This window comes from Ursus americanus, chromosome 12 (assembly GCF_024610735.1).
Source record: "Ursus americanus isolate L20-20 chromosome 12, mUrsAme1.1.p, whole genome shotgun sequence".
In the NCBI taxonomy this organism is placed as follows: Eukaryota; Metazoa; Chordata; class Mammalia; order Carnivora; family Ursidae; genus Ursus; species Ursus americanus.
Genome location: NC_142138.1, coordinates 15,852,183 through 15,869,578, shown reverse-complemented (window position 1 = coordinate 15,869,578; position 17,396 = coordinate 15,852,183). Strand labels below are relative to the sequence as shown.

At 41.8% G+C, this 17,396-nt stretch overlaps 1 protein-coding gene across 13 annotated transcripts in view; it reads right to left on the bottom strand.

Annotated features, from left to right (window-relative positions):
• FGGY (FGGY carbohydrate kinase domain containing) overlaps nucleotides 1–5,999 on the bottom strand; it is a 424,400-nt gene extending 418,401 nt beyond the window's left edge. For 4 of the 13 annotated variants that reach the window (XR_006780460.2, XR_006780459.2, XR_015726250.1 and 1 more), the window contains exons 1-2: nucleotides 5,869–5,975; nucleotides 4,722–4,906 (exon numbers count right to left, since the gene is read on the bottom strand). Coding sequence is in view for 7 of the 13 variants with exons in the window: in XM_045802218.2 (XP_045658174.2) it covers nucleotides 4,722–4,746 (25 nt within the window). In the remaining 6 variants the exon portion in view is untranslated. Of the gene's footprint in view, nucleotides 1–4,721; nucleotides 4,907–5,624; nucleotides 5,777–5,868 lie in introns of those variants that run through there. The other 9 variants (XM_087865936.1, XM_087865934.1, XM_087865937.1 and 6 more) reach the window with 6 other exon arrangements.
• Between the last annotated feature and the right edge of the window lie 11,397 nt (nucleotides 6,000–17,396).

The window sequence follows — 17,396 nt, the reverse complement described above, 5'->3', positions numbered from 1 at the left end:
CAAATTAGAAAGAAAAGAGTAAAAGGAACCCAAAGTTAGCAGAAGAAAGGAAATAATAAATTTCAGAGGAGAAATCAGTAAGTTAAAAAAAAATAGAAAAAATAAATAAAACCAAAAGCTGTTTTTTGGATAAAATTAATAAATTTCTGGACAGAATGATCAGGAAAATAAAGAGAAAATATAATAATATTAGTATTATCTATATTAGGAATGAGGAAGATGAAATCACAACAGATTCTATAGATATTAAAATGATAATAAGGGACTATTATGAACAATTAAGATATGTACAAATTCCTTAATATACAAAAACTATCAAACCTCGCTCAAGAAGAAACAGATGATCTGAATAGTCTTATATTACTTAATCAATTGAGTGCTCCCTCTTCTCCACAAAAAACTAATAAACAAACTCTTAGACTAGATGGCTTCATAAGTGAATTTCATCAAACATTTAAAGAAGAAATAATACCACTTCTATACAAACTCTTCCAAAAAATTGAGTTGGAGGAAATATTTTCCAAATTATTTTATGAGGCCAGAATTATCTTGATAACAAAACTATATCAATATTCATCATTAACACAGATGCAGAAATTCTTAAAATTTTAGCAAAGAGAATCCAACCAAATATAAAAAAGATAAAAGGTCCTGACCAAGTGGGATTTATCTCAGGAATACAAGGTTTTACTTTCAAAAAAAAAAAAAATCGAATGTAATTCATCATATTGAGGTTAAAAAGATCTTAACAGAGAAAAAAGCAGCTGACAAAATATAATATTTATTCTTCATTTAAAAAAAAAACAACACCACAAAAAATACAGTATGTCTCAGCAAAGAAGGAATAGACAGGAACTTCCTAAACTTCCTAAAAGACTTCTACAAAAAATGTTCAACTAATGTCATACACCACAGTTAATGATGAACAAATGTGTCTCCCTAAGATCAAAAACAAGACAAGCTGTCTGCCCTCATCACTTCCTTGCAACAATGAATAGCAGCTCTAGCCAGTGCACTATATCAAGAAAATGAAATATAAGGTATCCACACTAAATGGAAGACATAAGCTGTCATTTATTTACAGATAACATGATCACCTACATAGAAAATCTGATGGCATCTATAAAAAAGCTCTTAGAACTGGTAAGTAGTTTAGCAAGATGATCAATATACAAGCAGCAACAAATGAAGTTAAACTGTAAAAGATAATTTCATTTACAATGGCATAAAAAATATGAAATACCTACAGATAATCTGACAAAGATGTGCAAGACCTAGCTACTGAAAGCTACAAAACATTGCTAAGAAAAATTAAGGAAGACCTAAGTAAATAAACAGATATACCGTCCATGAATCAGAACACGCAGTCTTTAGCTGTGCCCCCAAATTAATGTATAGATTCAATGAAATTCCAATTAAAATCTAAACAGGCCTTTTTTCTGAAATTGAAAAAATGACTGTAAAAATATGGAAACGTAATGGTCCTAGAATAACCAAAACAACATTTGAAGTTGAAGGACCTATTCTACCTGACTTCAATACTAAATACGAAGCTACAGTGATTACGATTATGATATTGGCATTAAAATAGATGAAGAGATTACTGGAACAAAATAAAACATCCAGAAATGGGCCCACATGTATATGTCGTCAACTGATTTTAACCAAAGGCGCAAAGTAATTCAATGGAGAAAGGATAGACTTTTCAGAAAATGGTGCTTAACAATTAATGACATATGTGAAAAAATTAACTTTGTTCCATATCTGGTGCTAAGGATTAACTTAAAATAACTCAAAATGGATTGTGGATTTAATGTAAGGCCAAAACAATGAAGCTTCTTAAAAAGCAGGAGAAAATATTTGAGAGCTCGGGCTAGTCATGACTTCTTAGATACAATTACCAAAACCGTGATCCGTAAAAGAATAAATTGATAAAACAGTCATCATCAAAATTACAAACTGACAAATTAGTCTTCACCAAAATTGAGAACTCCGCTTGTGAAAGGACACTTAAGAAAATGGAAAGTCAAGCCACAACATGGGAGAAAACATTTGCAAATTACAGGTGAGATAAAGAATTTGTAATTCGTACACTAAAAAAGCTCTCAAAACTCAGAAAACAAACAACCCTTTGTTTTTTTTTAAATGGATAAAAGATTTCATAAATACCTCACCCAAGAAGATATATGAAATATATAGTCAAGTAAGCCCATGACAAGAAGCTTGAAAATATTAGTCATTAGGGGAATGTACATTAAAACCCCCGAAAAGAGGATTCCACGTTATCAGAATGGCTAACATTAAAAAAAGGGACCACACCAAGTGCTGGAGTAATCGGCAGTTTCATGCACCACTGAAGGGAATATACAATGGCACCTCACTTTGAAATATAGTTTCTTAAAAAGTTAAACATACCCACCATGTGAACTAGCCATTCCACTTCTAGGTATTTAACCAAGAGAAATGAAAGCATACACCCATACAAAGATATGTATATGAATAGTCATAGTAGCTTTACTGAGAGTAGCCAAAAAGTAGCAAATAATCCAAATACCCATCAACAGGTAAATAAACAATGTTACAACCATACAACGTATAAAAGGAATGAACTATGTGCACACACTCAACATGGACAAGTCTTAAGACGATTATGCTAAGTAAAAGCCACCACACAAAAAAAGATATACATTGTATGACCCCACAGATAAAACCCTAAAATAATGGGGCGCCTGGGTAGCGCAGTCGTTAAGCGTCTGCCTTCGGCTCAGGGCGTGATCCCGGAACGCCGGGATTGAGTCCCACATCGGGCTCCTCCACTGGGAGCCTGCTTCTTCCTCTCCCACTCCCCTGCTGTGTTCCCTCTCTCGCTGGCTATCTCTCTGTCAAATAAATAAATAAAATCTTAAAAAAAAAAAAAACCTAAAATAATATTAAATATTCTCTAGCAGCAAAAAGCAGATCACTATTCGATGGGGGGTGGGTGGGGGATAACCAGGGAGGTAGGGATTACAAAGGAGCCCGAGAAATCTTTATGGGTATTAAAAGTGTTCTTTATCTTACTTGTGATGATGGTTTCACAGATACCTACATATGTCAAAACATCTTGTATTAGACACTTTATATACAGTTTACTCTAGGTCAAGCATACCTCAATAAAGCTGTTGAAAAAACCCCCAGCTGGGAATGCCTTTTCCCTGATGGCACGGTAACTGCTACATTGTTTCCCCATCCTTTACCTTCAATCAGTAGTTAATTCCTAACCAGTCTACAGCCAACCTTTGAACAATGCAGGAGCTAGAGGAACTGACCTCCTGCAATGTAAAAAGTCTGTGTATAACTTTTGACTCCCCAAAAAACTTAACTTTCTACTAGCCTACTATTGATAAGAAACCTTATCAAAAACATGAACAGTCGATTAACATACATTTTGTATGTTATATGTATAATATACTGTATTTTTACAATAAAGTTAGCTAAAGAAAATGTTAAGAAAATCCTAAGGAAAAGAAAATACATCTACAGTACTGTAAAAAAAAAAAAAAAATCCATGTATAAGTGGACCTGCATTCCAACTTGTGTTCTAGGGTCAACAGCATTCTCATCTCTCTCTCCAGTCCCAGAACTATTACCCTAACCCATTTCTGACCTGTATTATAAAAGCCTCTCTCCAGTCTTCACCTCTCCAAGTCCCTTCCCACCCTGCGGCCAGAATTAACTTTCTAAAACGCAAATCATCATCACTTCAGACAGCTCCTGATTGCTCTGGAGATACATTTCAAACTCCCTTACTATGACTCACCTGACCCTCCCTCATTTGGCCTTTTCACCTTTCCCAGACTCCTTTCTGGTGATTTCCCATCTCACCCTATCCTATCCAGCCACACTAGTCAACAATGTGCCAGGTTATATAGTTTGGCACATGCTGTTCCCAAGTCAAATAATCCCCTTCCCTTTTGTCATTCCCCAGCCCACTCACACTGAGGCTTTGAAATTCTGCTCAGGGAATTATCTCCTCTGGGAAGTTTTCCACAAAACCCACATTGGGCCATTTGCCCTTCTCCCAATTCCTGAGAATTTCCCACATACTTTGCCACAGCACTTAGTATCATATAATCTCCCTCTTCAGACTAGATAGAAGCAGACTGAGTGAAAGACTAAAAGTGGAGACCAAGTCTTGTTCATCTTTGCTTTCCCAGAGCCGACCACAGTACCAGGCCCAGAACACATGCCACAGGATTAGTGAATAAGTGAATGAATGAAAGAACTGGTTTGGATGACCCCTTACACCACCACCTGGGCTGATCCTGTATTTCTTCTTATAAAGAGATGGGCAGGTGAAGTCTCTGTAGTACATTCTGGTAAAATAATTATTTCAAATCCCCTGGCAGGAGGCCAGGGGTCCCCACTCTGGCTGGGCAAGATTCATTACCTCAAACTGTTTTCAAAACCAGCTGGTAATTGACTGTGATTTGAACTAAGTGAAAGGTTAGGGAAAGGGAACCAGATTCCAGGAAAAGACAAGGCCCACAGCAAAAATTAATACAGCCTGGAAAAAGGCCCAGTCTCCTCCCAGTAAACTTCTTAATTTCATCCAGAAAGACACAGCTCTCCACCCTTGGGGTTATTCCCTTCTCCCAATACACATGTTTTGATATCCAAATCCAGCAACGGAGGCTCCCAAGCTCCTTTCCCCTCAAAATCAATCTCCAGGCCCTTCTCACCCTCTCTGGTCTGTTCCCACATCATCCTTAATCAACAGTCCTCCGGGCCTCCCACATGAAGGTCCTCCTCAGCTGATCCCTTTAAGAGCCAGGACAGTGATCATCAGGTCAAGAGCCAGGCTGAGGGCCTCATTACAGGAGACTCCCAGAAGACCAGGAGGCAGTGAGAAGGCTGCAAGACCCAGCTGGCAACATAAAAAGTTAAAAAAAAAAAAAAATCAGGATATACATTTGGTGGATCACTAAAAAAAGGAGAAAAGCAAGCAAAACAAAGCAAAACTGTACCATCTGTGTAACATCCACAAACCCAGAGAAGACGTGCCTTCTTTCTTACTGATTTGCAATTCAAAAGTGTAATCACTTCCTCCTTCCAGATCTATTTCAAAAATTAACCTAATGCTCTTCCATATCTTGGTAATGACTGACCCTTTAATTTAGGGACGAAATTAGTTAAGACATGAGAACTGCTTTCGTGGAAAATAGCCAATGATTAGGGAAATTCACCATTTTGCATCTTGTCAATCCTTAAAAGAAGGGAAATGAATTAAAATGGAAAGATAGTCCTAGGCCTTTCCTACCCAGGGTAACTGTAACCAAACAGCATTGTAACCGTCTAAAATTCACCTCAAACATTATCGCAAGCTGCTCAAAGCGTTTCAAGTTACAAGCAGCACTGGCCTTTAAAATTCTCCTAGGTAGCCAGATGTTTATTAAAAGCTCAAACTGCCTGGGAAAAAAATATCCTAAAACAAGGGTCCAGGGGAAGGGAAGAGGTGACGGGAAGCTGGAGTGAACAGTTAACCGGTCAGGGATGGCAGAAGACCCCGGGTTCCCGACATCTCAGAGGCAGCCCTGGGGATGCAGTAAAGGCCGACCCTTCCCTTGAGTGGCCGGACGCCTCACCCAGGAGAGGACACAGAGAACTCTACATCGTCCTGGGGGCCAAGGCTGGGCCGGCACAAGACTTAAGCGGCCGAGACTTCAGCGGCCTGAGCAGGACGACGAGGAGGAAGAGGCGGCGACTGCGGAAAAGGGGAGGGAGGCCTGGGCCGGGTGCGCTGTAGGGTTGGAAAACGTGGGCGCTGCGAGCCTGCGCGCCTGCAAAAGCCCCCACTGCACACGTGGGACTGGGAGGAGGGTCACTTACTTGTCCAATCTGAAATTACATTTTAGCTAGCGGGGCTCTGCAGGTTGCCGCACGGAGCTGCACCGCGCGGAGTAGGGCGGTCCCTGAGGGCTGCTGCGGCGGCGCCCCGCCCCTGGCCCCGCCCCCACCGGATGCGGCCCCTGTAACACGCGCCCTGATTGGCCCTTTGAACCGCTCCGGAGATTGGCCCGCGCGTCCGCCCCCTCGCCTGTCGCCGGGGGCGTGGACTGCAGCCTAGCCGCGGCTCCTCCCATCTCTTGGACTTTTAAAGGCGCCGAGCTGACCCCCGCAAACTCTCCGCAGACTCTGGTGCGTGCGTGCGTGTGTGTGTGTGTCGAGTGTGTATCCTATAATCACTTCTCAACATTTACAGGACTGTTGTAGGCGGATGTAATTAATAATAATATTTACTGAATGCTTACTTTGTGCCTGGTCTAGTTTCTGATACTTTACATGAATTTATGCCCATAATCCTGCGGCCAGCCCTCTAAGTGGTGTCACAGTCTTCACATCTACAAAGCAGATAGGTCCTGCCTTTGCCCAAGTTAACAATCTGTGAGCTGTGGACACACCTACCTCATTGAATACTCAGGATGCTTGCCTTTCCTATAAGCTAGGTAGTATCTGTCCCTATTTATAGATGCGAAGAGTCAGAAACGTTTCCAGCTTGTTCTGAGACACACAGCGAGCTACTAGGGAAACAAAAGGAGAGTTCCAACCTGGGATCCAATCTGAGCTGTTTCCCTTGAAAAGGTAGGTTCCCAGGCTGATGGGACTGGAGATTTGGAAGATAGTTTAGCAAGTTGCTAAATCCAAACCCTTTGCTTTCCTAGAAAAGTAAACTGAGGCCCAGTAAAGGGAAGTGAGTTTCCAAAGACACAGCAGATATAAGAGGTAAGCACAGGTAAGAGCAGTGATCTCACTGAACTGGCCTATTTGCCATGTTCATTACATTCGCAGTATGCTGTTCTGGTAACAACCCCTCAAATCAATAGATGCCCTTATCTTTGTCCTACAGGTGAGGATACTGACTCAGTGAGGGTGAGGCCATATGATTAGCTACATCTGCTAGGGGTCCTGTTTTGGGATCATTTTCTTTCTTCTACACCAGAACTCCTCCCCTTTCATTTCAACAAATATCCAAAGGACCATGGACTCTAGGAAGACAGGAGGTACTGGGATCTGATTACTTAGCACCTGGTTGCATTATAGTGTACAATAGGAATAATAATATTAAGACCTGTTCATCTTAACCTTTCTGAAGTACTGTGAAGAGCAAATAAGGTAATAGTTATGGGAATACTTTGTATAGGGTGAAATGCTGAATACAGGGAACATATAGCTTCTAGATCTTCCTCAGTGTACCCCAGGAATAGAATACACAAAACACACTTGTTGCCTCATGAGCTATGGCAGGAGGTCTCATTTTGGCTAGACTTGAACAAATGTGGATTTGCTGTCTAGACTTGATGTACGTCTCTGTTTCTAGGCTTTTTGTAGTTGATTTTTGGTTTGTTTCCTTTTATTATCATACTATCATTAGTAATAATAGCAATTATAGCCTGTGGCTAGAGCTCTAGTAGCTATTTTGGACCATGAGAGAACCATAAGAATAAAAGCCACGCACAGCAAAGCAACAGGGTGAGAAGGCCGGGGTTGCCGACACCATGCCCCACCAGACCAACACCCACTGCTCACTTCCACATGAAAGAAATAAACTGCTGTCTTATGCAAGACCCGTTCATTCTGTGTTTTCTGTCACATGGGGCCAAACCTAATCATAACTGATACATACACCTTACCTGGTGCAAATCTTCCAGCAACTCTATAAAGTGATGGATGCCAGCGAGTATAAATGACTTGTTCAAGGTCATCCAGCCAAGGGACAGAGTTGTGATTCTGAGACCAATTTTCATTCTCAATTTCAATTATGACCCACCGCCTATTGTGAATGAATGAGTCCATTTTTTTCTAATTCCATTCCATTCATTTATTCTAGGGGGTGGCAAACTTTTTCTGTACGGGACCAAATATTAAATATTTTAGACGATGTGAGTCATACCATTTCTGTTTCAACTATTCAACTCTGCCTTTGTAGTGCAAAAACAGCCATAGATAATAGTAAATGCGTGGGTGTGACTACGTTTCAGAAAAACTTAATTTACTAAAACAGGCCAAGGGGTAATGTGGCCCCTGATTTTTTTGATATTAATGTTCTATCACAAAAATGCATTGGAACTACATTCCAGAAGATGGGGGATTGTGACATTGCAGACACCCTCACACTTTTGACCAATGTAAAGGGTCGTGCATGACCGTGTGATCCAAAAGAAGATCCCTAAACTGAGAGTTATGAGACTGGGCAGTGAGTTTATATCTGCCAGTGAAACCAGATCTATATCCCACACCACCCCTAACTGCCTCAGTTTCCCCATGTATTAGGAACAAATAACAGTACAAATGTTATCCATACGTCCTCATTTTCTATGGCTGCAGTGAGACTGAGATGAGATGATACACATAATCATATTTCGAAAGCTGTAACTATTATCCAATTCTGTGTATATTGCTTCACCTCAGGAAAAGCCACATATCCTCCGCCGTATCCTTCAGTTCCCTGTCCTTATTCTTCGATCATGGAATTCATAGAATGTATCAAATGCCTAGCAATTATTGCTGCGTATGTTTATATCCCCTCTCCTCCTCTCCAACTCTCCATAAGGGGTTATTGCTTTGCGTTGGATCAGAAGACTTGATTAGCAGAAAGTCTAGACAGCCCTCCGAGTTATTGCTGGGCCACATGGGGATCATGCACAGTCATTGTCCACTAGGCACTTCACAAGTCACAATGGAAAAAGCAGCACCCCGGATTTAAGCAAGACAGAAAGAAATGGGTTGTGAAACCCTGGAAACCAGCTGAGCTGGAAATTTGTGTAATTTCCTTCCTGCTCAGAGACAGTTCTGTAGAGCACCAGGACGCACACAGGAGACCCTGTGCTCCCTCTGATGACCCGGGGTGGCCTTGTGACTCTCTAATGGCATTCTCTGAAGGTTTTTCCTTCCATTCGCAACCTGCCCCCTCACCAGAGAAAAGACAAATTTTCCCTGAGATTCTTAGAGTCACAGCACAGAAATAGATATAGTTATTCCTTTACCTATGAATTCATTTATTCATTCATACGTTCATGTATCCATTCATTTAACAAAGATTCATTGAGTGTCTACTGTTGTAGGCACTAAAGAGATGGTGTTGAGAAGAACAGGTGTTCTGTGCTCACAGGACTTACAGTCGTGAGAGAGACATTCAGTAAATAAGCATGCAGGTATATAATGGACTCAGTTGCAAGGAGAAAGGGAAATAGGACACTATGAGAGAAGGAACTGACTTAGATTAAGGTCGAACTTTGATGATTTTGAGTGTTTTACATACATACTCTCAGGTCTTCAACAATCCTCTGAAGTGGCTAGTCTCACAACCATTGTACAGATAGGGAAACTGAGGCTCAGGGAGATCAGGTAGCTGGCCTAAGCCTATTACTAAGTTTGGAGCGGGCTGTGATCTCTCCAGTACTCCACAAACGCAGAAGGTGAAAATTTTCCTACCTCCCGCCTTTGCAAATGACATGCCTCCTCTGCCTTGAAAGCCGCCCCCTCCTGCTTCTCTTACCAGAATAAGGGTTCCTTTTCTGCCTTCGGCACCTAGCAGAGGGCCTATTCCTCTGCCAAGTTGCCACTTCTATTTGAGGACTCAATACATCTCTTCTAGACTCCTACAAGCACTGTTCGTTGTCTATTTTTCATGTGGTGCTGAACCTAGGACACCTTGTAGAGTGAATTCTTTTTTACAGGCTTGCCCTGATGTCCTTGCTCACAGTCCTGGGAGCAGCATAGGCTGCTGAAGCCAGACATACCTGGACTCTTCTCCCAGTTCTGTGTTTGCTGGGTGACTTACAAGAAGTTTCTTAGCCTCTCTGTATTTTAATTTCCTTGGAGAATAATAATATTGACTTCTTGAGATATACCCTAAAACATTTGTCCCAGTGCTAAACAGGTAGGAAGTGCTCCACAGTGCTCAGTCTTCCATCCATTTCCATTCCCTAGATTAGAAGCCTCTGGAAGGCAAGAACCATGCCTTCTACTTTACAGTCTCAGCAACCACCACAGGGCTCTGTAAGAGCAGGTATGTAATTAGTCTATAATTACGGCAGTGACAGCCCTTACCTGCCAACTGGGTCCCTCACTGCTAATGAAACTTGTTTTCTCCTGTCTTTCTTCCTTTCTTTCTTTTTCAACTTAGACTCTTTTAAACCTCCCTTAAACTTGATCCTCGGGCAGGAACAGGTGCCACTGCAAACACATTCTATTTTTTCCAAATCTACACTGTCAGCTCAGAAGGCAAATAACTGTAATAGTTCATTGAAGCCCAAACAGATCGTCAATAAGGGAAAACCACTTTCTAGAAGGGCCTGCTGAGCTCTCCACTCTGACTACCACCTAGAGCCATATTTTATACAGAAAATCGTGAGTTTGTTCAGCCCTCATCTCTGAAGGATGCCAGTAGCTCATTTCCAAAGACAGGAGAATGCTCCAACTTACTTTATTATTTACTGACTACTTGTTACCTGTCCTTGGCTGCCTGCCTTCATGTCTTCACTCAGCAAACATTTACTGAATACTGAGCACTTGCTAAGGGCTAGGCCAGAGCTGCTGCTACCATAAAAGCACAGGTGAAGTGCTGTGGGCACCCCAAGGCGAGTGAGAAGAAGAGGGGGTACAGAGTACTAGGGGAGAGGAAAGATTGCATTAACTTTCCGCTGAGTGCTGTGTTCCGTACCTCCTCGTGCAGTCTCAGTGATTCTCCCCAACTCCCACGTATGGGGGTAGGGATTGCTGCTGAAGAAGGGAAGGCTCACAATGGTGAAACAACTTGCCCGAGGTCATCGATCACAAGACCACACATCAGGCTGCCAAAGAGGGAGTTTCTGCTGAGGAGCTGATGTGGGCAGAGAAGCTCATGCTGGATCTAAAGTCTTCCGATGAAGCAAGTCCTAGTAATCTCACTGGTTTCAACCCACAGCCCCCATTTTCCCCTCTGGGTTTGATCTGCTCACCCACTTCCCAGTTCCAAGACCTCACTCACCATCAAAACCAGTTCCACACCATCTGTATCTTTCACCCCTAACACCACCTGATCACAACCCCATAGCCTCTCGGCTGTGAGTCATTTTAATAAAAGTGCAAACTCCGTGATGAGCCCTGACAACAATGTGCAACCCTAAACCCCTACCAGTGTTTTTCTGCAACGAGGCAACAGGTGGAAGAAGAAAGTCCAGGGCCATGAGATGATGACAAGGCCAAAACAGAGGTGGGAGGCAGCCTGCTGCACGTGCTCGCTCAAGGCCTCGGGGCCCGGTCAAAGATGGGGGCCCCTGGAGCCTGGGCAGTATGCAGACTTTGGTTGGAAGGAGGGCGCCATGAACTTCTCTAGAATCGGGTCATCCGGAAAGCATTAGAGAGCATTGGGTAGTTTTCAGAGTAGATTCTATGGGAAGTTTCCTACAGGGTCAAGGAGAGACGGAATGAACTTCCAGGCCTTCCAAAATGTCCCCTTCCCTGCCAAGTTGTTCTTTTCTCCAGGACACCAGAGAAGGGGGCTAGTGGGGGCTGAAATCCAGGCTCCACTCTGCTTGCCAAACTCTGTGCCTGTGCAGCTGCTCTGCCCCACCAGAGAGGTCAATTTTCCCCAATTCGCACAATGTATAAAACGGAATTTTGATAGCTTTGTTCTCCCCGTTGCCCCCATGACACACGCATGCAAACGCAGGTACACATCCAGCCACACAGCACATACATACAGACACACACAGAAGCACAAGCATATGCCCATAATTGCACAAACACACATGTAGACCTCTAGCCACACTACACACAGAGCACACAGACACGTACAGACGTGAACACCACGCATACCATATGCCGCACATGCATAAACAGGCTTACACAAATGCAAACAAAACCACAAGAAGGTGCACAGACGTATACCCACGGACACAAATATAGTCACATGGAGATATAGACAGACAAATCACACAAACACACGTACCCTCAGACACACACACATACACACACACGCACATATAGTCATACTCACTTTACACCACTCACATATAAATGCACATATATGTAGACACACAGACCACACAGATACATACACACATAAATACACTTATATACAGATGCAGATACACAGATATACACATGTACGAACGACGTTAACAAGAACAATTCTACTTTATCAATTTGACATGACAAATTCTATTACAAACTTCACTGGACAAATGCTCCACTACTGAAAGAAAGGGAATTAATTTGCTCTTTTAGAGGGTTCATTTTTTAAAATTCATTTATCAAATATTACTGATGACAATATGTAGAAATGAAATGATAGTGGGAAGAAAGGTATACTCAGATATGATAATGGCAGGTCTTCTCATGACAGGAGTCTGGCAATTAATTTTATTTTCAGTTTATATCATGATGAAAAATTTGTGACTTTCAATACTGCTACATAACATATAGAGTCAGGACTCCAGCGGCGCCTGGGTAGCTCAGTCGTTGGGCGGCTGCGTTTGGCTCAGGTCATGATCTCAGGGCCTTGGGATTGAGCCCTGTGTTGGACTCCCTGCTTAGTGGGGAGGCTGCTTATCCCTCTGCCGTCCCCCCCTCCCCCGCACCGCTCGTGTGCTCTCCCTCTGTCTCTCTGTCAAATAAATAAATAAGTAATCTTTAAAAAAAAAGATTTTATTTTTATTTATTTGAGAGAGAGAGAGAGACAGTCAGCAAGAGAGGGAACACAAGCAGGCGGAGTGGGAGAGGAAGAAGCAGGCTCCCAGCAGAGCAGGGAGCCCAATGCAAAGCTCAATCCCAGGACCCTGGGATCACACCCTGAGCCAAAGGCAGATGCTTAACGACTGAGCCACCCAGGCACCCCAGATAAAAATAAAATCTTTTAAAAAAAAGAATCAGGACTCCTACTTTATGGTTTATACATTTTCTCAGAACTTACAAGTATTGGTATTTACCCCAACTTCTTCCCCTGCCAAAGGAATTCTGGAGCTGCAGAAAATGTTATGGGGACTTGGCTGCAAGGGTATAACATTATTAAGGAGTATACTAGACAGGAATGTTTTGGTTGTAAGAAATAAAAATATAACTCAGACTTGATTAAATAAATAACAAATACAGAAACAAACCAAAAGGCAATTTATTGTCTCATATATTTTGACAGTTCAAAAAGTGGGTGAACTTCAGGAAAGGCTGGATCCAGGGATATAAATTATGTCTTCGAGGATTTTTATTCTCCATTTTTTATGTCTCAGTTCCTGTGTTGACTTCATACTCAAGTAGCATCAATTCATGTGGTAGCAGAGGTGGCCAGCAATTGCTTTAGCCTTATGTGTCCTTATGAATCCTGATGGGAGGTGGGTGAGTGTCTCTCCACGCTCCTATTTCTTGCAAGACTGCTGGACAAAGCTTTAACTGGCCCAGTTTTGGTCAAGTATCCATCCCTAGGGATGGATTAGAAAGAGGTAATCTTCACCTGAACCAGAAAAACTGAATAATGAGGGTTGAGGTTGATTCCCCAAAGTGATAAAAGACAGAAAAAGGAATATAGATTTCCTCCTCCCTACTTCCAGATATACTCATGGGTCAGGATCTGTGCTGGAGGCTGGGGGCACAAAATAAAAAATGTTCACATTTTTTTTCCTCTAGGAATTCACAGCCTAGTGATAGAAACGGCATGTAAGTAAATAGTACAGGATGTGGAAGGCAATAACCACAAAATAAAAGTCTGATAAAATAACCTTCATTAAACAACACGAAACAAATGAATAGGCAAGCATAGAGTGGGAAGAAATATTCATAAAACATTTTTATCTTTTAACAACCCCCCCAAACATTCCAATTTTTAAAAATAGGTAAAAGGCTTGGACACTTCATAAAAGAAGGCACATGAATGGCCAATAAAACCATGAAAAGCTGCCCAACATCATTAGTTAACAGAGAAATACAAATTCAAACCACAGGGAGATACCACTACCGAACATCTAGAATGGCTAAAATTAAAGAGATTGACAACAAGTATTGGAGATAATGGGGAGCAGCTGACCTCTCCTATATTTGTGGTGGGAACATAAAATAGTACAATCGTTTTGTAAAATCATACATCTACACTACGACCCAGCAATTCATGCGTAGGTATTAACCCAAGATAAAGAAACACATATTCACGGAAAAAGATTTGTGTGTGAATGTTCATAGAAGCTATATCGTTAATAGCTCCAGACTGGAAACAACCCAAATGTCCATTAACATGAGAACGGATAAGCACATTGTGGTGGACCCATACCGCGGAATATTAGTCAGTCATAGAAAGGAATGAAGTACTGATACATGTAATGACATGAACGAATCTCATAGAAAGTTATGTCGAGTGGGAGGAGCTGGGCATAAAAGAGTACCAATGGTATGATTGCATTTCTGTGATGTTCTAAGCCAACAGGATGTAAAATAATTTATGAAGGAAAATAAATGGCATGGGTTTGTCTGCGGGGTGCAGAGGTGGAGGTTAGGAGGAAGCCTAACCATGAAAGGACCTGAGAAAATACTCTAGAGCCACGGAAATGTGCAAAATCTTGATAGATGTGTGGGTTACACAAGCATACCCATTTGTAATTGTGCATTTCACTACATGTGAACTTCACATTACATGAAAAATGTATTAAAAATAACTATGTAAGGTAGAGAGTGATGAAAGGTATAGAAAAATCAGGAATAGCAGGATGTTTCTAACTGTGGAAGCTGGATGATGGGTACAAAGAGGTTTGCTAAACTATTTTGTTTATTTTGTGTATGTTTGAAATTTTCCATAAAAATGAGTTTTTAAAAAGCAAATAAGTGCATGGGCGCCTGGGTGGCTCAGTCGGTTAAGCGTGTGCCTTCGGCTCAGGTCATGATCCCAAGGTCCTGGGATCAAGTTCCTCATTGTGCTCCCTGCTCCACAGGGATCCTGTTTCTCCCTTTGCACCCCCCCCCTTTCTCTCTCTTTAATGAATAAATAAAATCTTTAAAAAGCAGATAAACTCATATTTAACTATATGATGACTCCATGAGAAAAATAGGAAGCCAAACCACAAAACCTAGGGCTATTACCTGCCTGGGGAGTTGAGGGTGAGAGCAAGGGGTGAAAGTGGCTCTTGGAAAAAGCATTTAAGAAGAGAGGACATTTGATTTTGGAGTTACTAGCCAAGAAGGACTAAAGCGGTTGAAAATGCCGAGAATAGCCCGTGAGCCATTAGAGAGCACCGAGGAGCTTCTGTGACAGGGCAGCCCAGGACTGCAAATGATGTGTACTCTTCTGAAACTACCCTTCCCCCATAGGAACCAGGGCAGCCGAGTGTGCAGGACGGAGGAACTGCAGTCAGGCGATCCTACTCTGAGTGTCCTTAGATGCTCTAAGTTACAACCCTTCTCTGCACTTCAGTTTTCTTACCTCTGAAGTAGGAGGATTTAACAAGATTATTCCTAAGGTCTCTCCCAACGCAGCAAGTTAGCTGTGACAAAGAAGGACTAAAACAAAGGTCTGAGAACCTCTGATTCCCATATTCTTCCTACTGCCGTGTTTCCTGTATTCCAAGGTGCACGCTCTTATTTAACATTTAACAACCCAGAAATCAATGCATCCTTACAACCAATGACATCAGATGGCCAGGCTCCCACAATGCCATAGTCTCATTTCCTGCCTGGAGGCCCTCCGTTATTATTCTGGGGGAAAATGACTGGCAACTGCAGCCATCGATGTTTTAGTCAACAAACCACCTTTGGACCGTTGGAGGAAAAAATGTGAATTGCGGTTGTTTTCTGGAAAACTTCTACTTGTGCCTTCTAGTGGAATTAAAAAAAAAAAAAATGGCACCAACATCAGAATTTGCAAATTGGTACCAGTGGGCTGACAGAATCTTCCCAAGACAACAGCATTCATTGAAGAAATGCTGCATTCTGAGACTCTCTCAAGGGCTCAGTTGACAATATTGTGCACAAAACACATCAACAACTCAGTCAAAAAGTGCTGTGGAAGAGATGAACCATTCCAAGTGTGAAGAAGTCTTGGTAATACTTTCACCAATGTATTTTGCTTGTATTTCCCTTTTTACATATACCCAAAGGCAATATGTGATTTAAAAAAATGTATGTCTAAATAAGTCTAAAAGAGATTTTCATTCAAAATATATCTAAATCATGTCTATTTATGTCTAAAAGATTTTTCAGTATTAATAAAATAAAATAAACTTGAAGTAATTAGAAAGCATCTTATGGCTTAATTGGCGATGCTTTTCCTTTCTAAGAGATATGTAAATTAACGGTTCAGCTGGTAGTCTTAACTGTGATGAAATACAATAGTGAAACCCGATGTCTCTGCCAGCACTCACTTCCTGCTTCTCTATACTCTTTTAAGACTCTAGATAAAGTGTCATGTCTGAGGGCTTTCTGTACTAGGAGCTGTCCTAAAGGCCTTACAAACATCCCCTCACCTATCACACAATAGCCTAATAGGAGATACCATTATCATAGCCTTTCATGTTGAAGAGCCTGAGATACCTTGTCCAAGGTCACAAAGTTTGCATCACTTCCTTTCTGAAACGAGTGGAAAATCACAAAGCGAACTTTTCCCAGCTTAGATAAACTTTCTAGAATCTGTCAATAAACAACAAAGCATGGAGCCCCTGGGACTTTGGGCACACCACAGAAGGTTCATAGGTTTAGAACAGGCTCTCACATACTCCTCCAGGGAGGCCAGCAGCACACAGCAGCATGGAGACAAGCTTTGGAGTCAGACAGAACCAGGTCTTAATCTCAACTCTACTGCTTACTGGTTGTGGGATTTTTAAGCAAACTAGTCACGTTCTCGGAGCCTCAATTTCTTCCTCAGTAAAATGGAACTAACATAACCTAACTCCAAGAGTTGTGTGAAGGTTAAATAAATTCACTCAATTATTCATTTATTCAACAATTATTCATTTATCTACAGAGTGCCTGTTGCATGCTAGGCATTGTACGTAAGGTAAAGTGAATACTATACCCAAAGCCCCTAGCAGAGCGTCAGGTACAGAGCAGACAGACACTCTGGAGAAAATTTGTTTTTGTTTTTATTTTACTGAACCTATTTCCCCTTCATACCAGCATATCATTTTCCTTTGGGGGAGTCCTCTCCACCCCCAACCTCTGCTGCTATAATCAGACGCTCTGTCTTTCCCTTGCCTGGCCAGGAGCATGTGACCCAAGCTAGGTCATGGGTATGTGTTCTCTGGAACTTGAGTCTTCAGCAAAGAGACTGAGACTGAAAATGGTAGGTGTTCATGCATCCCACCTCTGCCAGAGCTCTTCCACCCGGGACCGAAGCTGTCTTGGTTCCTATTCATTTTCAAGCCCTATTCTCCAGGCTTACTATCACTTTTATTTGTTTGAAG